General features: G+C 52.1%; 1 protein-coding gene across 9 annotated transcripts in view; it reads right to left on the reverse strand.

The window, feature by feature from the left end:
* Nucleotides 1-2911: 2911 nt before the first annotated feature.
* SYT17 (synaptotagmin 17) overlaps nucleotides 2912-26520 on the reverse strand; it is a 73992-nt gene continuing 50383 nt past the window's right edge. For all 9 annotated transcript variants that reach the window (XM_051847479.3, XM_051847474.3, XM_051847481.3 and 6 more), the window contains one exon: nucleotides 2912-4176. In XM_051847479.3, coding sequence (XP_051703439.1) covers nucleotides 3980-4176 — 197 coding nt within the window. In that variant the 3' untranslated portion in view covers nucleotides 2912-3979. The remainder of the gene's footprint in view (nucleotides 4177-26520) is intronic.

Genomic DNA, 26520 nt, shown 5'->3' on the forward strand with positions numbered 1-26520 from the left:
CCTCTGCCACCTACATGGGACTGAGTTCCCGGCTCCTGGCTTCAGCCTGACCCAGCCTCAGCTGTTGCTGTATTTGGGGGATGAATGAGCAGATGGGAGTCAGTCTCTGTTTCTGTCTCTACCTTTCTCGTGAACTTGGAAATGAAGGGGCAACTATCCCCTAGTGGTGGGAAAACAGGCCACCCAGCAATAGAAAGCAGAGCTTCTTCCACGCAGCGATTCCCAGCTTTCTGGAAGAGAAAATACCAGTACCCAGAGAGCTGAGCAGGGCTGGCAGGGGGAGGAGCCCAGGTCAAGTCCTAGTGCACGGGCTGGAATCCCGGGGCACTCTGGGGTCAGGTCTGCACTGGGGGCTGCTGCCCAGGGGGAAGAGTACAATGCCTTGCCACCATGAGATGTGAGGACCCAGCATGGCCCTGGGAAGACACAAGTGACTCTGAAACGCCCACACCCCACTCCCCGCCTGCCCTTCGTCTTTGCACTGGGGTCCCTACGCCCGGAAGAAGAGTGCATTAGTGCCCTGTGTAGCTCTTCTCCCACATGACACCTGGGAGGAGGAGGATGCTAATTAAAACAAGTAGGTAGCCCACGCCAGGGCACCCTGGGTCCAGGTTTCTATAGAAACTCAGATCTCCCTTCACCTTTCAACAAATCACTCTCGTCTCCCAACAAACTCTAGTCCTCAAGATGCGGATGATGCCAACGTGTCCCACATCTGTCCAAGTTACGTGAAGATGGCAGGCATCTTCTAGCTAAACTCCTCATCGGTCCTACAGGGCTGTTTTCTGACGAGACAGCCAGCAGAGCTGTTAGCCATGCTGGCTTAGAATGCATGACACCTGTGGGGGCTGGGTACCAGGACCCCCTGTGGGTACCCCAATATAAAGGCGCTCCTGTCCCTTATGTAGGGTGCAGTAATTGCACAGAACGTAGGCTTATGCTCCTTTATACTTTAAATCATCTCTAGTACAATGCAAAGGCTATGTGAACAGCTGTTTTCCTGTACTGTTTAGGAAAGAACAACAAGGAAAAAAGTCCAGACACGTTCAGTACAATTATTTATCAGTGTCTCAGCTGTGGCAGCTGAAGCCTTAAGTCAAAGTGCAGGAAGGGTTGATTGCTTGTTTTATTTTACACTTACGAAAAATCTTGATCCAGAGAAGAGAGAAAGAGATAGAAGGAGAGAGAGAAACTCCCATCTGCTGGTTCACTTCCCTACTATGCACAGTGGTCCAGGCTGGGTCAGGGCCACAGTAAGGAGCAGGGAACTCAATTCAGCTCTCCCACATGGGTGGCAGGAACTCAGTTACCTGGGCCATCCACCCCTGCCTCCCAGGGTCTACATTAGCAGGATCCTGGAGTCAGGAGCCAGAGTTGGGAATTGAACCTAGGGACTCTGATGTAGGATGTGGGCATCTTAACTGGTAGACTTAATGCCCACCTTGTGGGGTTGATTGTCAGGTCTCAAGCCCAGTGCTAGCCCCTGACCAGCAGGGGCCACTACAGACTCTCCCCAATAAGGCAAACAGGAGAGGTAAGGTAGACAGGTGATGAGCACACCACAAGCACCCGTGAGTTCTGTCGAAGCAGGAACCACTTTATTGAGGAAGTGTACAGGCTTATAAAGCTTACGAAGGACATGCGCAGTAGGGGAGCCAATCAGCGAAAAGGTCACGCAGGCATGGGTGGACCACGCACAGGGGCACCTTAAGTAAAGTATAGGGATCACGCACTGTCCACGTGTCCGGAACTAAAGCAGACCTATCCCTGCTGGTGGTCTGATCTTACGGAGCTTAACTGCAGCAGCTGCAGACACGCCCCTCGAACATCCGCCAGGCGCCATGTTGTAATGGAGGTTTTAGGTGATGCCCAACAGTTGATCGCTTTTGCAGGCTGCAGGGGAGGTGGGTCTCGGGCCTCTCTCCTTGGTCTCTCCCTCTCTCTCCAGATCTTCCTGCTGTGTGCTTGTGTCTCTGCGTCCAAATGCCCCTCCCTCTCTTTGCAACGACACCAGCCTTATTGGATTGGGGTCTACCTAATGACCTCTCCTACTTACCTTTATAAAGACCATGCTCCAAATCAGGTTACCTCCTGAGGTACGAGGGCAGGGCTCCAGAAATCCTTCTCGGAAGACATAATTCAGCCCATCACAGGCTCCGGCCAGAGGCCCGGGCTGGCCATCCGCCTCTGTTGCTTTCTCACCACTTACCCTGATCGAACCTGGTCATCTCTTTGGACGCCTCCTCCTATCAGTCCTCAGATGGGTATACTTCCACATGCAACCGTGCTTCCTTCTGGGGCTGTATGCTAATGCCATGAGCCATGCCCAGCAGGACTGGCTGTTGGACTGCACCTACTGTGGCAGGCTGTATTTTTCCAAAGATGGCTGCACTACATAGAACCCATCTCAGAAGCTCTGCATCCAACGTAACTCTCTCCTTCCCTTCCATTTCCTGTTCTCTCCCCTTCCTCTGAGCAGGAGCTGGTGAACGCTCTGACCAAGACAGTGTGACAGAGTGTGTGGCTTCTGAGGACAGAGTATCAAAAGGCTATGGCATGCACCTGTGTCCCTCTTGCTCGTGGATAATTTCCTTGGAACCCTGGCACCATGCTGCGAGGAAGCCCGAGCTATCTACATGGAGAGTCCTCATGGAGAGAACTCAAGCTCCCAGCTGCCAGCCAGCATCAACCACCATGCAGGGGAGGGAATAAACTTCCAGAAGATTCCATCCCCTAGGCCTCCCCTCTTCCAGACGAGGCCCCAGCTAGAGTAGAGATGAACCCTCCTATCAGACCTGGTCTGATCCACATCACTGCTGTGAGTGGTTGGGATGGTTTGTTTTGTAGTAATGGCAGCCGGAATACCCTCCTCCACTGTGTCCCATGTTCATGAAGAAAAAGGTATCTTGAATGCATGGCACAAATAAATAATCTTTAATTTCAATAAATAGCTCCCCATCACACCAGACAATATACTGTGGGAAAAGATACAGAAGCTTCTGAGAGAGAGAGAGAGAGAGAGAGACTACAATAGTTCTTTAGCACATGAGACATGACATTGGTTCACACACAGAGAAATATCCTGAAAGTGATTAAGGAAGGAGATTCCCGTGGATGGGATGTGTTGCCATTTAAATCCAGGTCTTTTGTGGGTCACAATCACCATGATTCGGTCAAAGAGTGTTACTTTTGCTCTATCATACCCTACTAACTTGATGTACGCACACATAACCACTGCCCAAGGTGGGGTCTTTGACAGACAGCAGGACACTGGGGGACAGCTCACTGGATGAGAGAAGCAGAAAGCAGGGAGTGTTCAGGGTGCAGGTCCTGAACCATCCCCTGGTTCGCCAAGAGGACACACAGGCACACACACATGTTCGCCTGGGAGGGCACACACATGAGAACACACACACACGCAGAGTCCCTGGAATAAGCTAACACAAGGACAGATTCAGTTAAGCCGAGGGGGGTTTCTTATACTGGAACATTTTGGTTGCCATTGCTTTCTCCAGATAGGCTAACCTATTTATCACATTTACTAAGGAGAAGATGAGGATACTTATACCTTTGGAGAAAGGGACTGGGTGTGAGGGCCCTCAGGGCACAGAAGTTCCCCAGAGGGTGTGTGATTTGGGAGTAGGGAGACGGGCCTCCCACACACTGGCCAAACTGGGTCTCAATGGAGCTTGGCACCTTCTGGGAGGCCTCTTCTCCAGCCCGAGGGTTGAAAGTGCCTTTACGGGTAGGGTATCAACAAGAGAGGCACTGCAGAGAGCCCCTCAGCTCATGAATTATGGATGGGGCTTCCGGAAAGTTCTCAGGCCTCGCTCATCGAAGGCGGCCACTCTGGGATCACTAGAGAGAGAGGACTTCGGGGATGTGTGTGAGTGTAGGCAGGTGTGGATGTAATAGGATGGGACACATTTGTTTATTTTTTTTCCCCCACATATGAAAGCTGTGTTCCCCGCGGGTCACCTCAGGTCACCTCCAAGGAGGCGGGAGACACGCGGTCGCACTCGGCTCGGGACCGCAGGCTGTGCCACTGCTCCACAGCGGTGCGGTGGGTGTTGAGCATGCGCCGCCAGTGGTTGGACTCGGAGGGGCCGGAGGAGTACTGGCCAATGACGATCCTTCCGATGAAGTCGTTGCTGGTCTTCATGTTATGGCCGAACACTGTGGAGGCAGAGGGGCAGGGAGGAGACAGCAGCCATTAGACCACACAACCCTCAGCTGTAAAGACAGGCCACTGCTGTTAGGGCATGATCAGTGCCTTGTAGGATGGTTCGCAGCATCCCTAGCTGCCCCGCCCCCACCTGGTGCAACCCAAAATGCATCCAACACATGGCCAAAGGCTCTTGGGAAGGCCGGTTCACCCCAGATGAGAAACAGTAGGTTAAGCCATGGGGCAAGACATCCTTGGGTGGATCCTGGCTTTGTCATTAGGGTGCTCCGAGACTTTATAGCAAATGAGATAATTTCTCTGAGTCTCAGTTTCCCTATGGGTTAAGGGGAACCTTAGTAGTACTTTACCTCACAAGTCTATGTAAGGTTTTGATTAAATTATGTGTGTAAAATTCATAGCTTGCAGTGCCTAGCATGTAGGAAGTGCTCAATAAACATTATACTTTATTTTTAATGCTATTTATTTTAGAGACGAGAGAGGAGAGAGAAAGGAGAGAGAGGAGAGGGAGAGAGGGAGAGAGGAGAGAGGGAGAGAGGAGAGAGAGGAGATAGGAGGGAGAGAGGGAGAGAGGGGGAGAGAGAGGAGAGAGAGAGAGGGAGAGAGAGAGAGAGAAAAACACCCATGTATTAGCTTACTCCCCAAATGCTTGTAATAACCGAGGGCCAGACCAGAGCCAGGAGCTGGAAACCCAACCCATGTTTCCCATGTGGGTGCAGACACCCAACTCTCTGAGCCATCACTTACTGCCTCAGGAGGAAGCTGGCATTGGGAGCAAAGGCTGGGAGAGAAACCCACGACTTGGGAAATGATACGGGCGTCCTAACTGGTGCATTAACTTAGACCAAATGCCCACCTCCGCACTGCATTTTGAGTCTCCATTTCTGGCTGTTGGGCGTTTATAAAGGAGCCCTCCTGTTTGCTCTGTGGCACACAGCGGAGGTGAGTCTGCTGGAAGACACGGTTATGGCAGTTCCTTCCACCCCCTAGATGTGCTGCACGCCTCCTGGAGAGGCTTCTGTGTTGATTCCAACACAAGTTTAACTTGTGTCTTTCAAGCCTAATGAGATGGTTAGCCTGATTTATCTTCCTGGCCAAGTTCTGCTTAATTCTTGATCTGCATGTGGGCAGTCCAAGCGTGCCATCTCACTGATGTGGAAGCAGACGGTGTCTGTGTTATAATGAAGGGCTACAGAAGGGGAAATATCACGGCTTCACTCGGCAGGGGCAGAGCAACGGCAGGCTGGGTCCCAGGAGGGGCGCTGATGATCAAATAAACCAGCTAAAATATGCAGTCCAAAGCCGAGCCTGAATACTAACAAGTCTCTGTTCTTCTCTGTGGGGTTCACACCAAGAATTTCAAATGATTAAAAAAGGGTGGGGCTGGTAGTGGTAAGAAAACTGGAAAACCAAAACCAAAAACCCTACCCAATGCCTAAACAACAAAAAAGACCAAGGGCAAAGCAGAGTTAAGTAGAGCAGGTTGACAGTTCTATCCGGGGTATCTGGGGCTTGGCAGCGCTGTGCAGAAAAGCTGGACCATGTATGTTTCTTGTACTTGTGGAATCTGTTTACTAAAAATCAATTGCTTATGAGTTCTCTGTCTGATGCACCTGGGGAAAAAGTGTGTGTGTGTGTGTTTTTTTTATTTATTTTTTTGAATAGGTAACACTCAGGATGGATTTTTTTTTTAACTAAACAGAGTGGGTAGTATAAGGTTTGCTCTTCCCAAATAAAAACAAGTTGCCAGTCTCCTTCCCTGTAGACTTTGAATCTAAAACAAGAATCCATTATGCAACCTCTTGGTCTTCTTTCCTTGCGGAACAATGTTCTCACTTCCTGTGCTTCTTCAAAGCTTAGACACGGCAATGAAGAGGGCCGACATTTGGCACAGTGCTTAACTCTCTGTTTGGGACGCCTGCAACCTGTGTCCGAGTGCCTGGTTTGCGTCCCGGCTGCTGTGCTTCTGATCCAGTGTCCTGCTAATGTGCACCTTGGCAGGCAGTAGATGGTGGCTCACGCACTTGCCACCCACATGGGAGACCTGAATTGTGCTCCTGACTCTGGCCCTGGTCTAGTCCTGGTCATTTTGGGGGAGAGAACCAGTAGACAAAAGGTCTCTGTTTCTTTCGAATAAATTAAAAAAAAAAAAAAAAAAGGAATGGTAATGGAGAAACAACCTTTGTAATTGGCATAGGTTTTACATCCTTGGGAAAGGGGCTTATGGAAACATCACATTGTAAGCCAGAAATGTATGCAACTAACACATAAAAAATAAAATACATTTTTTAAAAAGTACATCTCAAGCACTGTCAGGTACGCTGGTGGGAGAGCAGTTTGACTCCACTTTAGAGGAGTATGTAGTTCGTGTTCCCGTGTAACTGCACACATGGGCGAACACATACAAGGACATTTTATCCAGCAGGGGCTGGCAAACCACAGCCTCCCAGCCAAACCTGGCTAACTACCTGCGTTTGTAAATGAAGCTTGGGTGGAACACGGCTAAACCCATATTTGTCCTGATACTTTTATCCCGCCTTTATGGCGGGACAAGGGCAGAACGGATGTCTTAGTGTGTTCCAGCTTCCACAGCCAAATGCCACGAATGCTGTGGCCACACTGATCTTGAGTGGCTCATGGGGCCCAGTTAGCACAGACTGCAGGCATGGCCCAGGCAGACAGCTGTGGAGTTTGACATGGGACACCATCCACGGAAGCTGCCTGGAGCCCCCCGGGGTGGGCTGAGGGGCGAGCTCCAGCTATGCATCCTCATGGAGTACTTTTGTTTTTTGGTCATTCTCAGCTTTTTAGTCTTTTTTTTTTTTTTTTTTTTTGACAGGCAGAGTGGACAGTGAGAGAGAGAGACAGAGAGAAAGGTCTTCCTTTGCTGTTGGTTCACCCTCCAATGGCCGCTGCAGCCGGCACTGATCCAAAAGCCAGGAGCCAGGTGCTCCTCCTGGTCTCCCATGCGGGTGCAGGGCCCAAGCACTTGGGCCATCCTCCACTGCACTCCTGGGCCAGAGCATAGAGCTGGACTGGAAGAGGGGCAACTGGGACAGAATCTGGCGCCCTGACCGGGACTAGAACCCGGTATGCTGGCGCCGCAGGCGGAGGATTAGCCTAGTGAGCCGCGGCGCCGGCCTGCTTTTCAATCATAAAAACAATGCCTTCACCCAGGGATCACACGCTTCTCCGGAGGGGACAGAGAACGACTATGGGAGGCTCTGAGGGCCACACGGTGTCTCCTGCGATTGCTCCGTGGTCTGAATGTGGCCCCCCGCCCTCCACTGAAATTGTCACCCCAAGTGACAGTGTTGGGAGGTGGGGCCTTTGGGAGGTGCATATGAACCGATGCCCTATTGAAAGGGGCCCAGAGGAGTGGTGGGTGCTTCCCACCTCGCGGGGATGCAAGGAGAAGTGGCTGTGCATGAGGACGTGGGCCCTCACCAGAGCCCCGATTTGCCCGGGGCCTTGATCCTCTGTTTCCCAGCCTCCAGGACTGGGAGAAATTAATGTCCTCGTGGGGTGGGAGGGGGATGGCAGCCCCCAGCCTCGTTTTCAAGGGCACTAATCCTGTTCACGAGGGCTGTATCCTAACACCCTACCACTGTCCGATGACTCAGCTCATGCGGTCAACATAGCAGGGATCAGCATTCAAGGAACAAACTTTTGGGGACACAGACACTCAGACGGCAGCAGCTCCCCCTGACCCGGCTGACGTCAGGCTACACCCTGCTGCTGTCATCAACGGGGATCATGAGTGTCAACAGCTTTGCTGAGAGCCGTGAATCCTTCTAACGAATCGCGGAGAGAGGACGTCCCAAACTGCAGACCTGCATGCGTCACACGCCTTGACGGATTTGCCTGCCTTGCCCGTCTCATTCCTCGCCCCCTGATTGGTGCTGCCAGGGGTCCCCGCCCTCCCTGGTGCTCTCCTTGAACCCACGTCATCGCCTTAGGCTCGCCTTCGGGAGGCACCTAGGTGAGGACTGGCGGGGATGATTCAACGGCTTCCTGGGGGCAGGCATCTGCCGCAGCTGCTTCAGCCGCCGCTCCAGAGTCCAGACTCGCTCTCGGAGTGCCTGCTTCAAGTCACAGCCGCTCTGTTCCTGATCCAGCTTCCGACTGGCGAAAGCTGTGAAAGAGCACAGATTGGCTCAAGGAGCTGGGTCCCTGCCACCCAGATGGGAGACCTGGACAGAGTTCTGGGCTCCTCCTGCCTTTAGACTGGTCCCGTTCTGGCTGTTGTAGGCATTTGGGAAAGGAACCAGCAAGTAGAAGATCTCTGTGTGTCTTCTGCTCTTCCAATACAAAAATGAAAGAACATCCACAAAAATGAAACAATTTCTTTGAAAGAAATGTTGTTGGCTGAAGGCATTGAAATAGACTATATTCCACTGACTACATCTTTGTAGCCTTCATATGTTAACCTGGCAAATGATTTTTTTTTTAAATAAGATCTATTTAATTTATTTTAAGGCAGAGAGAGAGAGTGAGCCCATCACTGGTTTGCTCTCCAAATGCCGGCAAACCACAACAGCCAGGTCTCAGTTAGGCCAAAGCCAAGACCCTGCACCAGAAGTGGAGCTGACTCTTGATCCAGGCACTCCAGAAATGGACACAGGAGTCCCTGGTGGCATCTTAACCCATATGCCAAACGCCCACCTCCAAATCACTCCCGATGCAATAATACTGTGGAAATCCACGTCACTGTTAAACACAAAACAGAGCCACCCACACGGAATGGAGAAACCTCTAAGACTTACTGCTAGGAGACAAAAGCACATTGCGAAACAGTCCACGTACACGCCATCTCTTTCTGTTAAAAGGAACATTAATGTATATAAAGAAAACAACCTGGAGGAATGTTCGGCAAATTGTTGAAAAGTGACTCTCGAGGGAGAGAGAGAGAGAGAGAGAGAGAGAGAGAGAGAGAGAGAAATGTCCACTTCCGTGTTGCATAAGTCTACACAGTTCGAACCTTCTTTTAACAAGCACAGATTGCTTTGGAAAGAAAACAAAGAGAGAAAGAAGTTGCTATTAGAGAATCCACATCTAAACGGCCAGAAGGAAAGAAAACGCAAAGGAAGTCTAATAGCCCACGCTCCTCATCCCAATCTGCAAAGTAACTTGGCTGCTGAATCATCTGGCCCGGGACAGGTGGGGGATGTTGAGTGATTCAGCTTTTCTGACGCGCGGCACTTGCTGCTGTGGCCATCTGAGCTAATTGGCAGGCATCGGCACTTGCTAATCACTTGGTAAAGTGATGGCAATCGTACCAGACTTTCAGAAAAAAAAAAAAAAACTGAAATGCAAATTATAAAAAGCTGAAGCTGAGTACAACTAACCACCCCTGTTATCAAAGTTGCCTGGGAGAATATCAAGATTTGCCATCCCTAGGAATTCTAAGGAGGGTGTTGTTGGAGGGCAGAGAGAATTAAGAGTAGACGTGCACAATTGAGAAAGGGGCTCAGAGACGGGGGGCTGGACACCCCTTCCATTTAACAGATCAGGAAACCAAGTCACATAGCTGGCCAGTGACGGAAACTTGCAGTACTTGAAGCCAATGATAACCTGTGAGGGAAGTCAACCCTTTGCAACTAGACCCTTAAATAAATCCCTTCTCTGCAGAAACACAACCCAAAGTTTTGTTCTAAGGCACCTCCCTAACATCGCTACTTATTGTAGGGACTCACTTCAATGCAGTCACTAATACATACTGGATAATGTATGAGAGTACTCCAGACATCTCAGAGAAAAATAAAACCAAAAGTTTTTTTTGATGTGACAATTTTTAAAAATCTCTGCATAGCTTTCCCATAATACACATTGCCACAAAATCTTCGAAGATCTTTGATATACAGGGTACATGCACCCAACAACCCCTGCGACCGAGAATCTGTGAAAAAGCATCTAAACATCAAAATAGACGTCCCACAGTCAGGCATGGATTCTGTGGGCTTGTCCTGAAGCCTACTTTCTCTTCACAGATGTAGATGGAATTTGAATAAACCTGCTCATTTGGTTTCCCCATCTGGGGCTGGACTGTGACTACCAGACAGGTGTAAGAACTCGAAACAGGCCAGTCCGTGAAGGGGCAAACTCCCTTCACTCTCTCACGGAGCTGAGGGCACTCACTGTGTGGTTACTATTTCTGCTTATAATCATGACTCTGAGTGCACGAGAGAGCTCAGGGCCAGGGTGGACGCCTGGCGTAGCACCCGCGACTCAGGTTAAGATGTCTGCGTCCCACGTAGCTGGGACTCCAGCTTCCTGTCCCTAACCTCCATGGATCTCGGGGATCCCATAGGCGAAAGCCTCGGAGGATCACCATCTGTGGTCGGGTCAGTGCACACGCACACACAGCCAACTGACCTCTCAGGAGCCATCCACAAGCCTGCTTCCCTGGTGCCAACCACCACAGCACCATGAGGTGGGCAAAGTGGCCAGAGGTGCCCCCTAGTGCTACAAAGAGCAGGCTCCGAGGGAGCCTGGGGAGTGCCACTGCTTTACTAAGCACCTGCTATGTGTTGGGCCCAGGGCTAAGCAGGTCCCATGGATCAACCTGCTGCATCCTTACATCAGCCCTGTAGGGCAGGGTCTCTGGCCCTGGGCACTCTCAGTCTTTGGGGACAGGTTGTTTTGTCTTGAAAGGCGCTGCCCTGGGAGCTATAGGAAAACCGACAACCCAAGGCATCTCCCAACACTGCCACACGTCCTCTGAGTTACAAGTATCACCGCCCCGCCCCCGCTGAGAGCCACTGCTCTGTGGCAGTCACCACCGCTGGCCCATTTTACAGCTGGAGAGACTGATCTCCAGAGAGGTGAAGGGAATGATTTCACTGCTCCAGTCACGATTTAAGTGCTGTGCCTGAGTCAGGGGCAAGTTGATATTTGCTGCGAAAATGAATTCGTTCTTCGCTGTAACAGCTAAACTCTTTAGGTTGCTAATTTAGTTTGCCAAGGCAGACGGATCTGGAAGGGAAGCTGGATGACTTAGAATGTGGGTGTGATAAACACTGCAAATTAAAAGAAAAAAAATCCCGATTACTGCCAATGGGAAGGAACAAACTCACCAGCTCCCCACTGAACATGTTTGGTTCATAAGGGAACAATGGACTCCCAGCCGCATCCCCAGCTCTCACTGACCCTCGACCCCACGCACCTTTGAGCCTGACAGCACGGTACAGGGACACCCCCAGACTAGGGCTGGAACCCCAGACGTTCATCACTGTGACCTGTGGACCACCTCTTGAGTGCTGGGTTAGGGTGTGCCCCCATTTCTTTCCTTTTTATTTATTGGAGGTGGAGGTGGAGGTGGAGGTGGAGATGGAGATGGAGATATGAGAGAGAGAGAGAGAGAGAGAGAGAGAGAGAGAGAGACTCCCATCCACTGATGTATTCCCCTGCAGTGATTTACTCCCCAAATGCCCACAGTAGCTGGTACTCAGTCAAAGCCAAAGCCAGGAACCAGGAACTCAACTCGGGTCTCGCAGGTGGCGACCCAATCACTTGAGCTACCACCTGCTGCCTCCCAGGATCCGCATCAGCAGGGAGCTAGGGTCAGGATCTCCAGGTATTGAACCCAGCTACCCCACTACAGAGCACTGGTATCCTAACCAGCACCTTCACCCCTGGGTCAGACGCTTGCCCTTACTCCTGCATTTCTGAGAATGAAAATGCATGGAGCCCACATTCCTCACCCCAGAGGGGACCCCTCTGCCCCACACTTCAGCTGCATGTTCATGAGTTGTCTCAACTGTTAGAGGAGACCCAGTGTAGCTCACAACTCCCTGTTGTCTCCCTCCCCCCACCCCCAGCCTGGCTCTGGCACACGTCACAGAGGAGGTCCCCACTCCTTCCAACTTTTTCTAAAGCCCCCTCAAACGACAGCACTTTCTGAAACCTTGAAGCTGCTCCAGGTGTGACTTCAAGACTAGGCAGAGGGCGGGCACCGCAGCTCACTAGGCTAATCCTCTGCCTTGCGGCGCCAGCACACTGGGTTCTAGTCCCGGTCGGGGCACTGGATTCTGTCTCGGTTGCCCCTCTTCCAGGCCAGCTCTCTGCTGTGGCCGGGGAGTGCAGTGGAGGATGGCCCAAGTGCTTGGGTCCTGCATCCCATGGGAAACCAGGATAGGTACCTGGCTCCTGCCATCGGATCAGCGCGGTGTGCCGGCCGCAACGCGCCGTCCGTGGCTGCCATTGGAGGGTGAACCAACGGCAAAGGAAGACCTTTCTCTCTGTCTCTCTCTCTCACTGTCCACTCTGCCTGTAAAAAAAAAAAAAAAAAAAAAAAAAAAAAGACTAGGCAGAGCACATCCGTGCTGGGCCTCAGCTTGCCCAGTTATACCATGGGTGCAGACGCGAAGGTGCCGAGTCCCCGTTCAGCTACCCCGTTTCCTTGCTTCTGAGAAGCTTCTTCTGTGAGTTAAGGGGGATGTTTTGCAAGTGTTCTTGGCTCATTTTGTGAATCACAGCAGCTGCTCAGACAGAACTTGTCCCCCATGTTTTCCCTTGCGACAGTCATAATGACACTCCAGATAACTTTATTATCATAATACAAATCAGCAACACCAGGCCCTGGGTTCTGGTACTGGGCATTGAGCAAAGCCCTTTCTGTACCTCTTTGACTTAATCCTTACCATGACCCGGTTAGGGGAGGTACTATTTCTAGCCCTATTTTATAGATTGGGAATTTGAGGTTCAGAGATATTAACTGGTTGAGTGTCTAAGGTCACACCCACCTCACCCCTCTGTCCCCAGCATGTGACCTGGTAGGAATTGAAACTCAAAGTTCAGTGTCATTTCTCCTTTTCTTATCTCAAAAGGAAAGTCTCACCCATTCCCTCCTTCCCTTGTCCCTCTCAGGTGACAAGGACAAGATGAGGAGCATAAATTTACAGAAACTCCTTGACTTACAGTGGGGTCCAATTAAACCCATGGTCAGTGGAAAATATCTCAAGTTAAAAATGCACTCACCTAACCTACTGGACATCATAGCTCAGTCTCACTACCTTCAGTGTGCCCACAATACTTGCATTAACCTACGGTTAGGCAAAGTCATCTCACAGAGAGACCCCTAATGATCAAGTGTTGAGTATCTCACGTAATGAATAATGCACTGGAAATAATAAGAACTGGAAGGCGCAGTGGGCATGCTCTCGCCCCACCATAAAGCAGAAAATCCTAAGGCTGTCGGCACTGTGTGTGTGCCTGGAAGGGAGGCAGGTCCTCAAAAGGTACCAACGGTGAGGATGGCTCCGGCAAATCCCACGAAATCCCTCATGAAGGCGCCACGTTACAGACCTTCACAGCAATTCTCTAGGGCCCAGCAGAGTAAGGTCCCTCCGCCCGCCCCTGCCATGTCTGAGCGGGTGGCTGCTTCTTTGGTTGAGCAGCAAACAAGGAAGGACGTTGTCTTACGTTTAGGAATTACTGATCGGAAAAAAATAATAATAGCAGCTAACACGTCCATCGTGCGTATTAGATAGTGGCTCCTGTGTATGGACTTTGAGTGGACTACATTTTTTTACATTTTTAAAACTTATTCACATTGCTTGAAAGGCAGACACAGAAAGAGAGACTTGTCTCCTGCTGGTCACTCCCCAAATGCTTGCAACAGCCTAGGCTGGGCCAGGCTAAAACTAGAAGACTGGAATCCAGTCCTAGTCACCCGCATGGATAGTGGGGACCCGATTACTTGCACCATCACCTGTTGCCTCCAGGGGTGTACATTAACAGCAAGCTGTAGTGGGAGCAGAGTAGCCATGGCTCAAACCAGGTACTCCAACGTGGGACGTGGGCATCCCAGCACCCCACATCACTGACTCCAACAACAACCCTGCAGCTACTGTGTTATCTCTATGTTATTACCTTTTTGGACACACAGGGCATGCACTGGCCATCCTGGACCTCATTCCTGGGGATGGACCCAGAAAAGCCCTGACCAGCCTTGGAAACAGGGTGACGATGGTTTGCAGGGGAGTTCTAGGATGGTGGTACACGGAGGTGACCTAGAAAGGTAGATGTGGACCCTTCACGCCTTGGATTCCTCCCTCCAGGGCCTGCTTTGTTCTTGGAAACCTTACCCCTTTGAAAGCAGCAAGCCCAAGGTAGAGGCCTCCATGTCCAGGTCGCAGGCCACGTTGGCTTAAAGGGAACTGCTGAATTTTTTAATGCAGTGGTTCTCAGCGGGGCCCAGTTTTCCCCTCCAAAGTTGGCGATATCTGGAGGCATATTTTATTCTCAGAGGGGTACTGAAGGCATCTGGTGGGTGGAGCCCAGGGTTAGGGTTAGGGTTAGGGATGCAGGGATGCAGCCCAACGCCCCACAGTCCCTGATACCGGAGGGTTACCGGGTCCCCACGATGCCAGCAAGTGCCAAGGTGGAAAAGCCCTGCCTTAAGGGACAAGCATGAGTGAAGGAATTTCCCTACATTAACGTCACATCTGCCTTCCCCCACCACATACCCCAAAGGAAAGCCATTGGAACTCAAGAGGCCAAGCAGATGGCCAGGGCCAAGGAGCTGGGAGACCTGGGGAAAGAGTGGGGAGGAAGCCATGCCAAGCCAGCGAGCGAGGGCTTGGGAGCTCCGCATTGGAGAATTTACAGAGCAAACCCAGGGAGAGAGGAAGGTGCTTCTGGGAGACATCACTGTGGTCCTGGACCAGGTCTTTCAAGATCGCAGCTTCCTTACAAATCCCTCTCGGGCTGATGGCTCACTTCTTTGCGCCTCCGTGGGAACACTGAGCCACGCGGAGTGGGCAGGCATGAAGGCAACATATGGGTGGGAGCGTCACTTTCAGATCTGGGTGTGACACAGCAGCCACCGGGAAGCGTTTAAAGGCGTGACTGTAAAGCAATGCGCTGTTTTCACACGCACCATCCAAATGCCTTCATGAAGAGGGACGTCTTCGCACCTGGCTTTTGGGGATGTTGCCAAGGCTTTGGGTAAACGTTTGCTACCAATGTCTCCAGGGCTGGGTACAAGACACCTGTTGAAGTTTTAGGGGAACAGCGAACTGTAGGTTCTGCCCTCATGGTGCCTGGCACTTCCCCAAGAGATCCTGCTGACACAGAATCCAAACTGCAGGTGGCCTGATGGCTGAGCGGGACTGGAGAAAGGGGCCCGACCCTAGTGTATGAGAAGGACGGGACCTCTCTGCCCATAGCCATGCAGGTCTTGTGCCTGCAGGAGCCTGACCCGGAGGTCACTGAAAGAGCTGCAGAGAATGGTGCCTGTTGCAGCCCCCAGAGAGGAGAGGGGGCAAGGGGACCTTGAACATCTTAACCCCGCCCCGCCCCACAGCGGGGCCCAGGGACTGACCTCTAGTTGCAGACGCTTCCTGTTCCTCATCACTTCTCCTGGAGGAGTGGATTAGGATTGAGAGAGCAAAAGAGAGGTGTTTCTCTAGGGTCAGGGTGGCTGTGTTTTTCCCACAAAGGGCCACACAGAAAACATTTTAGGCTTTGGACCCTAAGGCTTCTAGTCGCTGGCTTTGCAGACCCCTCCCCAACCCCCACACGGTAACGACAGTCCTCCAAACCCTGGCTACTGGTGCTGCACTAACTGGAGATGCCACAGACAAAGCTGCCTCCTCAAATTTGTCCTGTGCAGTGGTGGCATGATGGGCCCGAGGTAGCATCCCTCCGATGTGTGGACACAGCAGGCCTGCAGCTCCTGGCCCTGGTGGATCTCACGAGGACCGTGGTTGGTGGGAGGAATGCAAGCCTCCACCTCTGTGCCACCGTTCGCCCCATGCAACGGCTCCTTACCAACAGAGTCTGGCCCTAAGCTACAGTGTGGCTTGAGCTGGCTTCTGTCTCTTTCTTAGCGTAAGACAAGGCATCAAGTCCAAGCACCCACAGTGGTAGCACTGGGTTTCAATTTGGGTCCTGCTGACTTCTAGAAGTTCCTTCTTGCCTCATTTGCTTTGAAGGAAACAACACTTATTCTGCCAGGCACAACTCCAGTGTGTTTAAAACTCGCCCTACCTCCAGAATGGACACACACATCATAGCACAGTCACCCCCCGAAATACCAGCTCCAAGAAAGGAATGGCAAAACGACAGCTACACACGATGAAACGAATCAAGTTTCACAAAGATGATGTTGGGTGAAAGAAGTGGTACGATCCCATTTCCATCAAGAGCAAAAAGAGACAACACGAGCACACGGGCAGGGAACGCAGGACGGTGCGCTCCCGGGCGCAGGGGAGTAACTGCAAGGGGATAGGAGGGAATTTTTGGAAAAGCTCATTTCTTGATCTGGGCGCTGGGCACATGGGTGTGTTCATGCTGAGAAAATTCATGAAGTGCCTTATCCTTATGATTGACGAACTTGGCTTATGGCTGCTGTTGACCTTGGAAAATAACCTGAGACTGACTTTGAAATGCGCGATAAAAATTTGAGTTACGAGAGCAATTGGGGATAGACTGACGTGTTGCAAAGCCAGCAGCCAAGTGTTCCTTGTAGAATTGAGGGTGGGTATTCACGACACCATTCTTTCAATATGATTTCAGAGTTTCTTACTAAAATGTCAAGATTAAAAACAAGACAACCAGACATACAACCAACCAATGGTTCTGCTTCTATATCCTTTACTTGCTAGTTTATCCTGCAGAAGTATCTGCTTCTGAGTCAGGACACCTGCTGCGGTTTGAATGCTTGCACCCTCCAAAACTCACGTTGAAATTCGATTGTCACTGTCACCACATCAAGAGGTGACTGGTCACAGGGGCTCTACCCACCATGGGGGTATTGGTGACGTCATGGAAGAGTGAGGTCAGGGCCTGTTGGATCCTAGAGTAGAAGGGGACCTCGGCGAACCAGCTGGGGTGGGACAGTGAGAAAGACAACTCCACCTGGAGAGATGGCAAAGAGGGGTCCTGCCATGCTGTCCCCATGACCACAGGAACCAGGCCACACACAGCCAGAAACACCTTCCTGGTTGGACGGCAGGGTCCTGTGCTCTGCTATTCTGTCCACTCAAAACACCTAATAGGGCGTTAGGCAGGTAGTTAACATGCAGAGTCTCAGCTCTGCCTCCACTCCGGCTTCCTGCTACTGCACATGCTCACAGGCAGCAGGCGATGGCTCCAGTTCTTGGAGACCTGGACTCAGCTTCCAGCTCCTGGCCTCAGCCTGGCCCAGCCCTGGCTGTTGTGGGCACTTAGTGAAAGAACCAGAGTGTGGAAGATTCTCCCTCTCCCTCTCCCTCTCCCTCTCCCTCTCCCTCTCCCTCTCCCTCTCCCTTTCCCTCTCTTTCTCTCTCTCATGGTCACCTGTTCCAAGAGGCCTTTCCTGCTACCTTATAAAAACCTATAACCGCCAACGCCATGGCTCACTAGGCTAATCCTCCGCCTTGTAGCACCAGCACACCAGGTTCTAGTCCCGGTCATGGCGCTGGATTCTGTCCCGGTTGCTCCTCTTCCAGGCCAGCTCTCTGCTGTGGCCAGGGAGTGCAGTGGAGGATGGCCCAAGTTCTTGGGCCCTGCACCCGCATGGGAGACCAGGAGAAGCACCTGGCTCCTGGCTTCGGATCAGCGTGGTGCGCCGGCCGCAGTGTGCAGGCCGCAGTGGCCGTTGGAGGGTGAACCAACGGCAAAAGGAAGACCTTTCTCTCTGTCTCTCTCACTGCCCACTCTGCCTGTCAAAAAAAAAGAAAGACCTATAACCCTCATGCTTCCCTTTCTCTGGGCTGCTTTCTCCTTAGCCTTTAGCGTCCTCTCTAAACTCTGAGTAAGTTGGATCGCCGCCCGTCTTCCCACCTTCAGGTCTTCAGCGGAGGGAGCTGCGGTATTCGCTGAATTTGCTCACGGTCACAGCCACGGCGGGTGGCTCATATGAGGAGCCCATGAATAAGCACATACATGCTACCGTGGAAAATGCCAAGATACGTTAAGTGACAAGAGTGAGCTGCAGTGGAGTTTATGCGTGTTGGGTGCTAACATGAGCCAAGACACACGTGACTGTGTGCACTTCCGGAAGCGGCCGCAAGAAACTGTGAAAGTGGGGGAAATCAGACCCTGTTCCTCTTTAGCCTATCCTCCCCCCTTCATAGTTGTACACGTACACACGTGTGCATCCTGTTCCAATACACAGATGATATGTATGTATGTAAACATCTTTTACAGATATTTACTATTAACTGCTATCAATTTATTAATATTTGTTATGCTAATATTGTTATATTTGTAGAATATAGGCATAAAATATATAAATGTATATGCACTCATAAATACCTATATAGTATGTAGAAATACCAACGTTTTATAATGCATAAATAAGTATCTTTTTTTTTTTTTGACAGGCAGAGTGGATAGTGAGAGAGAGACAGAGAGAAAGGTCTTCCTTTGCCGTTGGTTCACCCTCCAATGGCCGTTGCGGCCGGCGCGCTGTGGCCGGCGCACTGCGCTGATCCAATGGCAGGAGCCAGGTGCTTCTCCTGGTCTCCCATGGGGTGCAGGGCCCAAGCACTTGGGCCATCCTCCACTGCACTCCCTGGCACAGTAGAGAGCTGGCCTGGAAGAGGGGCAACCAGGACAGACTCCGGCTCCCCGACTGGGACTAGAACCTGGTGTGCCGGCGCCGTAAGGCAGAGGATTAGCCTAGTGAGCCGCGGCACCGGCCATGCATAAACAAGTATCTTTTATAAAACACTGTAAATACGTATCCTTTACTTATATCTTTCATATATTAGAAAGCCAGCAATAGGGGGCTGGTGTCATGGTGCAGCAGGTTAAGCTGCCATGTGGGACATCACTGGCATCCCACACGAGAGCACCCGTTCAAGTCGTGGCTGCTCTGCTTCTGATCCAGACCCACGCTAATGCGCCTGGGAAAGCAGCAGAAGATGGCCCAAGCACCCGGGTCCCTGCCACCCATGTGGGAGACCTGGATGGAGTTCCAGGCTCCTGGCTTTGGCCTGGCCCAACCCCAGCCACTGTGGCCATTTGGGGAGTGAACCAGCAGATGGAAGCACTCTCACTCTCTCTCACCTTGCCCTTCAAATAAATAAATCTGTTTAAAAAGATGAAGATAGGAAATTATAAAATATAACCTTAAAACAAAGCCATCAGCTCCCCTTCCTTCCCATCACCACATGCCTGTGAATGTGCCTGTAAAACTAACGTGGAAATTATGCCCAACATAGAAGTGAGATACAGTCTCTCCAGGCCTCGTCCATAAAACCCTGCCCTGTAACCTCAGCTCTCCCTCTCTCCCACCCACCAGCTGCCAGGGGATCTCTCCAAGGCCTGAGCCACGAGGGGGAAGAAGCCTGGGCCTCCAGATCCCTGCACGGAAGGCCACTCACCCAAGGACCCACAAAGGACCACTGTGCAAGTGGAAAATAAGCCTGTTGTGTCAAACTACGAACGGATGGATCTGCGGCCAAGCCCCAGTGGCACTCATGCAGTGCCGCTCAGCTTTTGAGCACTCCGAGCTGGACTTTCCTCTCCTGTGAGATGGGATGGCGACAGCACAGGCTGAGCAACCAGGTCTGAAGATGCAGCCCCAAGAAAACCCTGCAGAAAAAATCCCCAAAGCAGACACGCCGTGGGAACGCCGGCAGCTAAATCAGCGGACGCTGCTCCTGCTTCCTGGTGCCTTCTGGAACCCAGGATCCGAAAGAGGAGGGCCAATGGTGAGGCCTGAGAGTCCCCCCCGCCCAACCCCCCAGCCAGTGCAGGGCTCTGCTGCTTAAGTCAGACAGGAAGCTGAGTTCATGCCCCACTGCCCACTCTGCTGCTTCTTCCCCCGCCTGTCGGCTTTGCCTTGCCTGGTCAGTACTGCCCGTGGCCAAGCCCGTCTCTAAAAGTGGTTTCCATTGCAAACCAACCACGGATGGTTCTGCTGTGATGGGGGGTGGGGTGGGACGACGAATAGGCAGAAAGCCAGGAAGTGGTCTTCATGTCGGTGTACAAACGGGCAAAGAGGGAAAGTTACACACATGCATGTCTGTTACGTGCCAAATCCTCGCCTGCACGTCATCTCGCCCAGTCCTTAATGAGACCAAGAGCCACAGCTGCCTCTCCAGCGCCTAACAGCCGTGGGCACGAGGGAGGTGTTCACGACACCCCCGTCATCTACGCTTCTGACCGTGGTCCCTACTTACAGCTCTGCCCTCACTCCATTTATTGAGACCTATGGACTTCTTCCTCTTTGAACAAACAAGCTCATTCCTGCCCCGGGGCCTTTGCTCTGGCCACCTGCTCCGCTTAGAACGCTCTCCTCCATCTTTGCACAGCAGGGCTTTTCGTACTTTATATCATCCAGTTAAAAATAATTCTCCAGGCCCTCTCCAGCACCTCTCCCTGTTAATATTTACCCGTTTATCATTCGCCTTGGCCCAACTTGAATGCGAGCACCATGGAAGGATGGGTCTTTTATGTCTTTCTGCTATTTCTTCAGCAATGTACACAGTATCTCAACATGGTAGGGGCTACAGAAATGTTTCAGACGTAGAAGCCAGTGGTGGAAACCCCAGATTCTTGTCCAGATAACCAGCATTTGGATCCCGGCTCCCAAACAAGCTCCTGATCTTACTGTTGCCTCAATTTTCTCGTCCGTAAAATGGTAATGACAATGATCCCTGCTTCAGAGCGTTGCTACGAGGAGTAAATGAGTTAAATTCATGTGAAACACTTGGTGCGTAGGAAGCGCTATATAAGTGATTGCTATTATTGTTGTCAGCACTGCATGCTCACGGGGACAGATTTCATGCACGTCTCATAGATGGAACCACAGGCTGCAAGAGACCAAAAGGCTCCGCTCAAACGACACAGCAACCAGGATCCGGGAGTCTGGCTTTCTGACTTGTTTTTATTTAAAGATTATTTTTAAAAATTTATTTGAAAGTCAGAATTACCGAGAGAGAAAGAGAAAGAGATCTTCCAACTGCCGGTTCACTCCCCAGTGGCCACAATGGCTAGGGCTGGGCCAGGCCAAAGCCAGGAGCCAGGAGCTTCTTCCAGGTCTCCCGTGTGGGGCAGGGGCCCAAGCACTTGGGCCATCTTCTGCTGCTTTCCCAGGAGCATTAACAGGGAACTGGATGGAAAGTGGAGCAACCAGGACTCGATCTAGCTCCCTGCTAATGGCCTGGGAAATCAGTGGAAGATGGCCCAAATGTTTGGGCTCCAACACCCAGGTGGGACACCCAAAAGAAACTCCTGGCTCCTGGCTTTAGCTTGACCCAGCCCTGGCTCTTGCAGCCATTTGGGAAGTGAGCCAGCAAATGGAAGCTCGCTCTCTCTCTCTGACTCTGACTTTCAAATCAATAAATAAATCTTAAAAAAAAAAAAAAAAAAGGTGATGTGATGGACAGAGCACTGTCTGGAAAGGACACTCTTGGCTCCTGATTTTATTCCATGCACAGGGCTTCATCCTTTTTTTAAAAAACATTTTTATGGAGGGCTATGCATTTTAAATTTTAATTTATTAATTTTTATTCTATTTTATAGCAGTGGGGGAGAGAGAGAGTGAGAGTCTCCATCTGCTGGTTCATTCCCCAAATGCCTGCAACAGATGGGGCTGGGCCAGGAACTCCATCTGAGTCTCCCACTTGGTCCTGGGAACCCGAGTACCTGAGGCATCGCTGCTGCCTCCCAGGTGCACATCTCCAAGGAGCTGGAACTGGGAGCAGAGCAGGGAGTAGAACGCAGGCACTCCGATATGGGATAAGGTGTCCCGAGGTGTGACTTCTCCACTGTGCCAAGTGCCCGCCCCAGGCCTCCACCTTTGAAGCTACCCAGGTGCTGGCCTTGGCTGCCGAGCCCATGATGGCTTCTTGCCAGCCCTGGGGCACAAAGCCAGGCTGCAACCTGGCCTTGGCCAGCTCCACTTTCCCAATCCATCCAGCTCGGTCCCTGTGGGGACTCATGTGCTTGGCTAAATGCTCAGCTCCCTGATGCTCTGGCCCCTGGGGACTTGCCTGGAACGAGACTCCAGCAAAAGGCACCACAATCACTAAGCAGCCATGCAGACGGAATCGAAGCCCCAGGGGCCTGGCAGCCGGCCTGGCCTTCGAGCCTGCCACTGAACTCCAGACGAACGTTGAAGATCCAGGAAGCTGCACTGCCTGGCGGACTCTGCAGCCTCAAGGAGCTCTCGGAGTGGGCAGGAGGGCAGCCGGGGGCGGGGGTGCTGCTGTAGGCTCTGCCAGGAGACCCTAAGGTGACAGGCCCCCACTTCCACCTGCTGCCTGCTTACCTGGAGTTCCGGCCTCTGCCCACCTCCAGACTCCATGCCCCATCCACAGAGCCCTTCCTGAGCTGAGCATGTCACACACATCATTTCCTTTTGTCCCCAAAACAGCCCGGGAGGCAGGAGCGGAGATCTGCAGCCTGGAAATCCTGATTCTCCAGGGCTGACTAACTTGGCCAATCAGGGAAATGGTCCTTGACATCTCATCCGTGGCAAATGCAGTTGACTCCACCCCCACGTTGGTTTCCCACCGAGTTACTCTCTGCCACCTTCCGGTCCAAGTGACCAGCGCCTCTCCTGGACCAACACCACGGGCTCCCCTGGATAGCTCGCCTCCTGCTCTCCTTCAACCACTCCCCGCTCTACAGCTGGAATGAGACCTTCCAAGCATCATCCAGAGCCTATCATTTCCCGGGTCCAAACCCTCAAGATCTCTCAATGGGCCGGCGCTGTGGCTCACTAGGCTAATCCTCCGCCTGTGGTGCCGGCACACTGAGTTCTAGTCCTGGTCGGGGCTCCAGATTCTGTCCCGGTTGCCCCTCTTCCAGGCCAGCTCTCTGCTGTGGCCCGGGAAGGCAGTGGAGGATGGCCCAAGTGCTTGGGCCCTGCACCCGCATGGGAGACAAGGAGAAGCACCTGGCTCCTGGCTTCAGATCAGTGTGGTGTGCCGGCCGCAGCAGCCATTGGAGGGTGAACCAATGGCAAAGGAAGACCTTTCTCTCTGTCTCTCTCTCTCTCACTGTCCACTCTGCCTGTCAAATAAATAAATAAATAAATAAAAAAGATCTCTCAATGAACTTGGAACAACCACAGCCTTGTTAGCCTACAGGCTCTGCCTGATCTGTCTGCTGCTATTCCTGTAAACTCACAAGGCCTCCCTGCTCTGACTGTGGGGGTGTGTGTGTGGGGGGGTACTGTGTGTGCGAGAGCGGAGAAGGAAAGGGTCTTCTTGCTGCTTCTTCCATGTGTGGTCCTCAAATGAGCCTTGGAGTCCCCTGATTCTCACCAGAAACACAGACACTCAGCTGCTGCCCCAGGCTTCCTGGGTCAGAGTCTGCATCTCAGCAAGATCTGGGGGGACCCCCCACCTCCACGACATGGTGCAGGGTTAGGGCTGAGGCAGGCTCTGGAAGCAGCTGGGCTAATCACCGATGAGCTGGGGGACTCTGCACACGTTGCCCATTCCCTCTTGCAGAGGGGAGAGCTCATTTCAGCCACACAGAGGTCTGGCCTTGGCCTTGGCTCTGACTGGTGATCTCTAGGCCCCCGGTGTGTCTGCCAGGGATGTGTTGTGTGCCTGGGGGCTTTGGCTATGGGAGCCTCGAGTGGTGTGACTGACTGAGAGTGGAGAAGCTGGTCACTAAAAGCACTGGCCACACCTCTGGGTGGGGCTGCGGAAGGCAGGTCAGACGCCTGGGATGTGTGCGATGACCCCTGGGATGTGTGCGATGACCCGCAGTGACCTGGAAGTCCCTGACCCCTTGGGGACAGGATGATTGGCGGCCTGCAGTTTGGACCTCCTCGGACTCTGTCCTGTGTGTCTCCTCCCTTGGCCGATTTTATTTTGTATCCTTTCACCGTAACAGGACTACTGCAACAAGTAGCATTTTTGTGAGGTATAATTCCAACATCTGGGCCATCTCATGGTTGGGTCTGTTGACTGGATTCTTTGTAAATCAACTCCTTTTGGGCGCTTTGAACACAGGCATAGCTCAGTGGTATTGTGCGTTCAATTCCCAACTACTGCAATCAACCAAATATCACAATAAAACTAGTCCCATAAATTTTTAAATTTCCTACAGCATATAAAGTTATGTTCAGGATGGGCATTTGGCCTAGAGGTTAAGACACTGATTAGGATGCCTGCATTCCATATTAGAGTGCCTGGCTTCCATTCCTGGCTGCAGCTCCTCACTCCAGCTTCCTGCTAATGTGTACCTGGGAGGGAGCAGGTAATGGCTCAAGTAATCAGGTCCCTGTCACCCACATGGGAGACCTGGATTGAGCTCTCAGTTCCTAGCTTTACCCCTGCATACTACTCCCCCTCCCTACCCCACCCCAGACATTGCAGGCATTCGGGGAGTGAACCAATGGATGGGAGTGTCCTCTCTCTCTTTCTGGCCTCTCAAATTAATTAGTAAAAGAATGTAAAGTTCTGTTTATACTATACTATAGTCTATAATGTGTACCATAGCATACCTAAAAGAAAAATGAACATACCCTAAAATATTGTATCACTAAACGTGTTAATGATAATCTGAACTATTGATGCAATGTAGCCACAAGCTCTCATGTAATATATGCAAAGCACAATAAAGCGAGGCATGCCTGTGCTATGCTGTGGGCCTTGTTTAAACTCTATTGAGTTGTTTGTCTTGGCAGGCAACTGAACAGGCAAGGCTCGGAGTTCAAGTTCCAGGCCCTTCCCATGTGTTGTTAGTCCAGTGTCAGCCCAGTTTCCAAAGCCTTTGCAGTGCCTGCCTCTCAAAGGTGACCCCAGGGACCAGATGGCCTGCCCCGCCATTAGGTCTCAGCGCCTTGGGTGCACTGTGTAGAGCAGCAGTCACCCGTGTGCAGCTCGCAGTCAAGCCCAGGAGTTCACACGCTGGTCTGTGGGTCCCTTCTCGGGCCCCTCTCCCTTCCCCATGCTCTGGCTCCCGGGTCCCCTGTCATGGTCTAAAAAGCAGACACACGAGTCTCCCTGCACTGCTGCTCACTGCTCAGCACTGGTCCAGGGTCTGGAGCCAAGTGCCCACTGCCAGCCCTGGCTCTGACCTAACCCCAGGGAGCCACAGGGAGCCCAGACCGGGCTGGTGCTGTGGGCTGGGCTGGCACAGAGTTTGTGTCAACCCTTGGCTCCCCAACACCACACCAGCTGGCAGCTTTGGGGTGACGGTGACTAGGAGAGAGAGATGCTGGAAACGTAGCCACAGGCAGCTGGGCAGAGCTGTGAACCTGCTAAGGGCCAGCATTCAACTCTCTCACACCTGCGATGATTAAAATGGCAGAGGTGACTTTTCAATCACTTCTGGGCTAGAGGGATCCGCATGCTGATTTGATTTAATTTCCATGCCGGGAGTGCCTCCCCACATCCTACACAAGGGGCAGCTCGGCCCAGAGACGGGAGTCACCTGCTTGAGGTTTCACAGCTGGTAAACGATGGGACCCACGTAGAAACCCAAGCGTGTGTCATTCCAGGGTCTGCTCTACGTGGCAAGGCCCATCCCTCCTCTTCTTCCTCCCCTGTTCTCCCCCCGCCCCAGCCCCCTCATCCTCCTCCTTGTCGTTATTTTCATCAGTATCACATCTGGCATTTACTGAGCACCAACCACCCACAAGGCACTGTCTGAAGTTCTTTACACACAGTACTAAGACTGGGAGCTCAGGGAAGGGCACCTGGTGCAGTGAGGAAGATGCTGCTTGGGGGAGGAGTACGTTTGGTGCAGTGGTTACATCACCACTTGGACACCTGCAACCCAATTTGGAGGGCCTGGGTTCGAGTCCCAGCTTTGCTTCTAATTCCAGCTTCCCATTAATGAGCACCCTGGGAGGCAGTAGTGATGGCTCGGGTACCTGGGTTCTGGCCACCCATGAAAGAGACCTAGATTGAGCTCTGGGATCCAGGCTTCAGCCTGGCCCAGCCCCAGCTGTTGTGGGCATTTGGAAGGCGAACCAACAGATGGAAGATCTCTCTCTCTCTCCATTCTCTCTCTGCCTTTGTGAGTGAGTAAATAAAGGAAGACAGTGGACGCTCACAACAGAGGAGGAGGCTGACGCTCAGACTCACTTGCTAGGAGGGAAAGGTGCAATGTGAACTGAATTGCAGCTCACTCCCATCTGTACTCAGAAGGGCTGTGCAGCCCTCTCTGTAGGAGGCAGGGCTGGGCTGCTGCCCACTAGGCCGGGCGCAAAGGGAGAGAAGGTGGGAGGTGGGAGGTGCTAGGCGGCTGGCTAGGTGGCTGGCGCCCTGGGGCAGGGAGACATCTGTGTCCCAGAACAAACCCCAGCCAGGCTCCCTTGCAACATGGCCTCCTCTTCCTTCCTCTGTGGGAAACCCTCAGCTTCCCCACTGTCCTGCTTCTCAAACCCCCAAGCTCCTTAAGTGTGGGCCCTGCTGCCCACTAGAGCCTGG

The sequence above is a fragment of the Oryctolagus cuniculus genome, chromosome 19 (assembly GCF_051225735.1).
Source record: "Oryctolagus cuniculus isolate XC-2025 breed Fujian yellow rabbit chromosome 19, ASM5122573v1, whole genome shotgun sequence".
NCBI lineage: Eukaryota > Metazoa > Chordata > Mammalia > Lagomorpha > Leporidae > Oryctolagus > Oryctolagus cuniculus.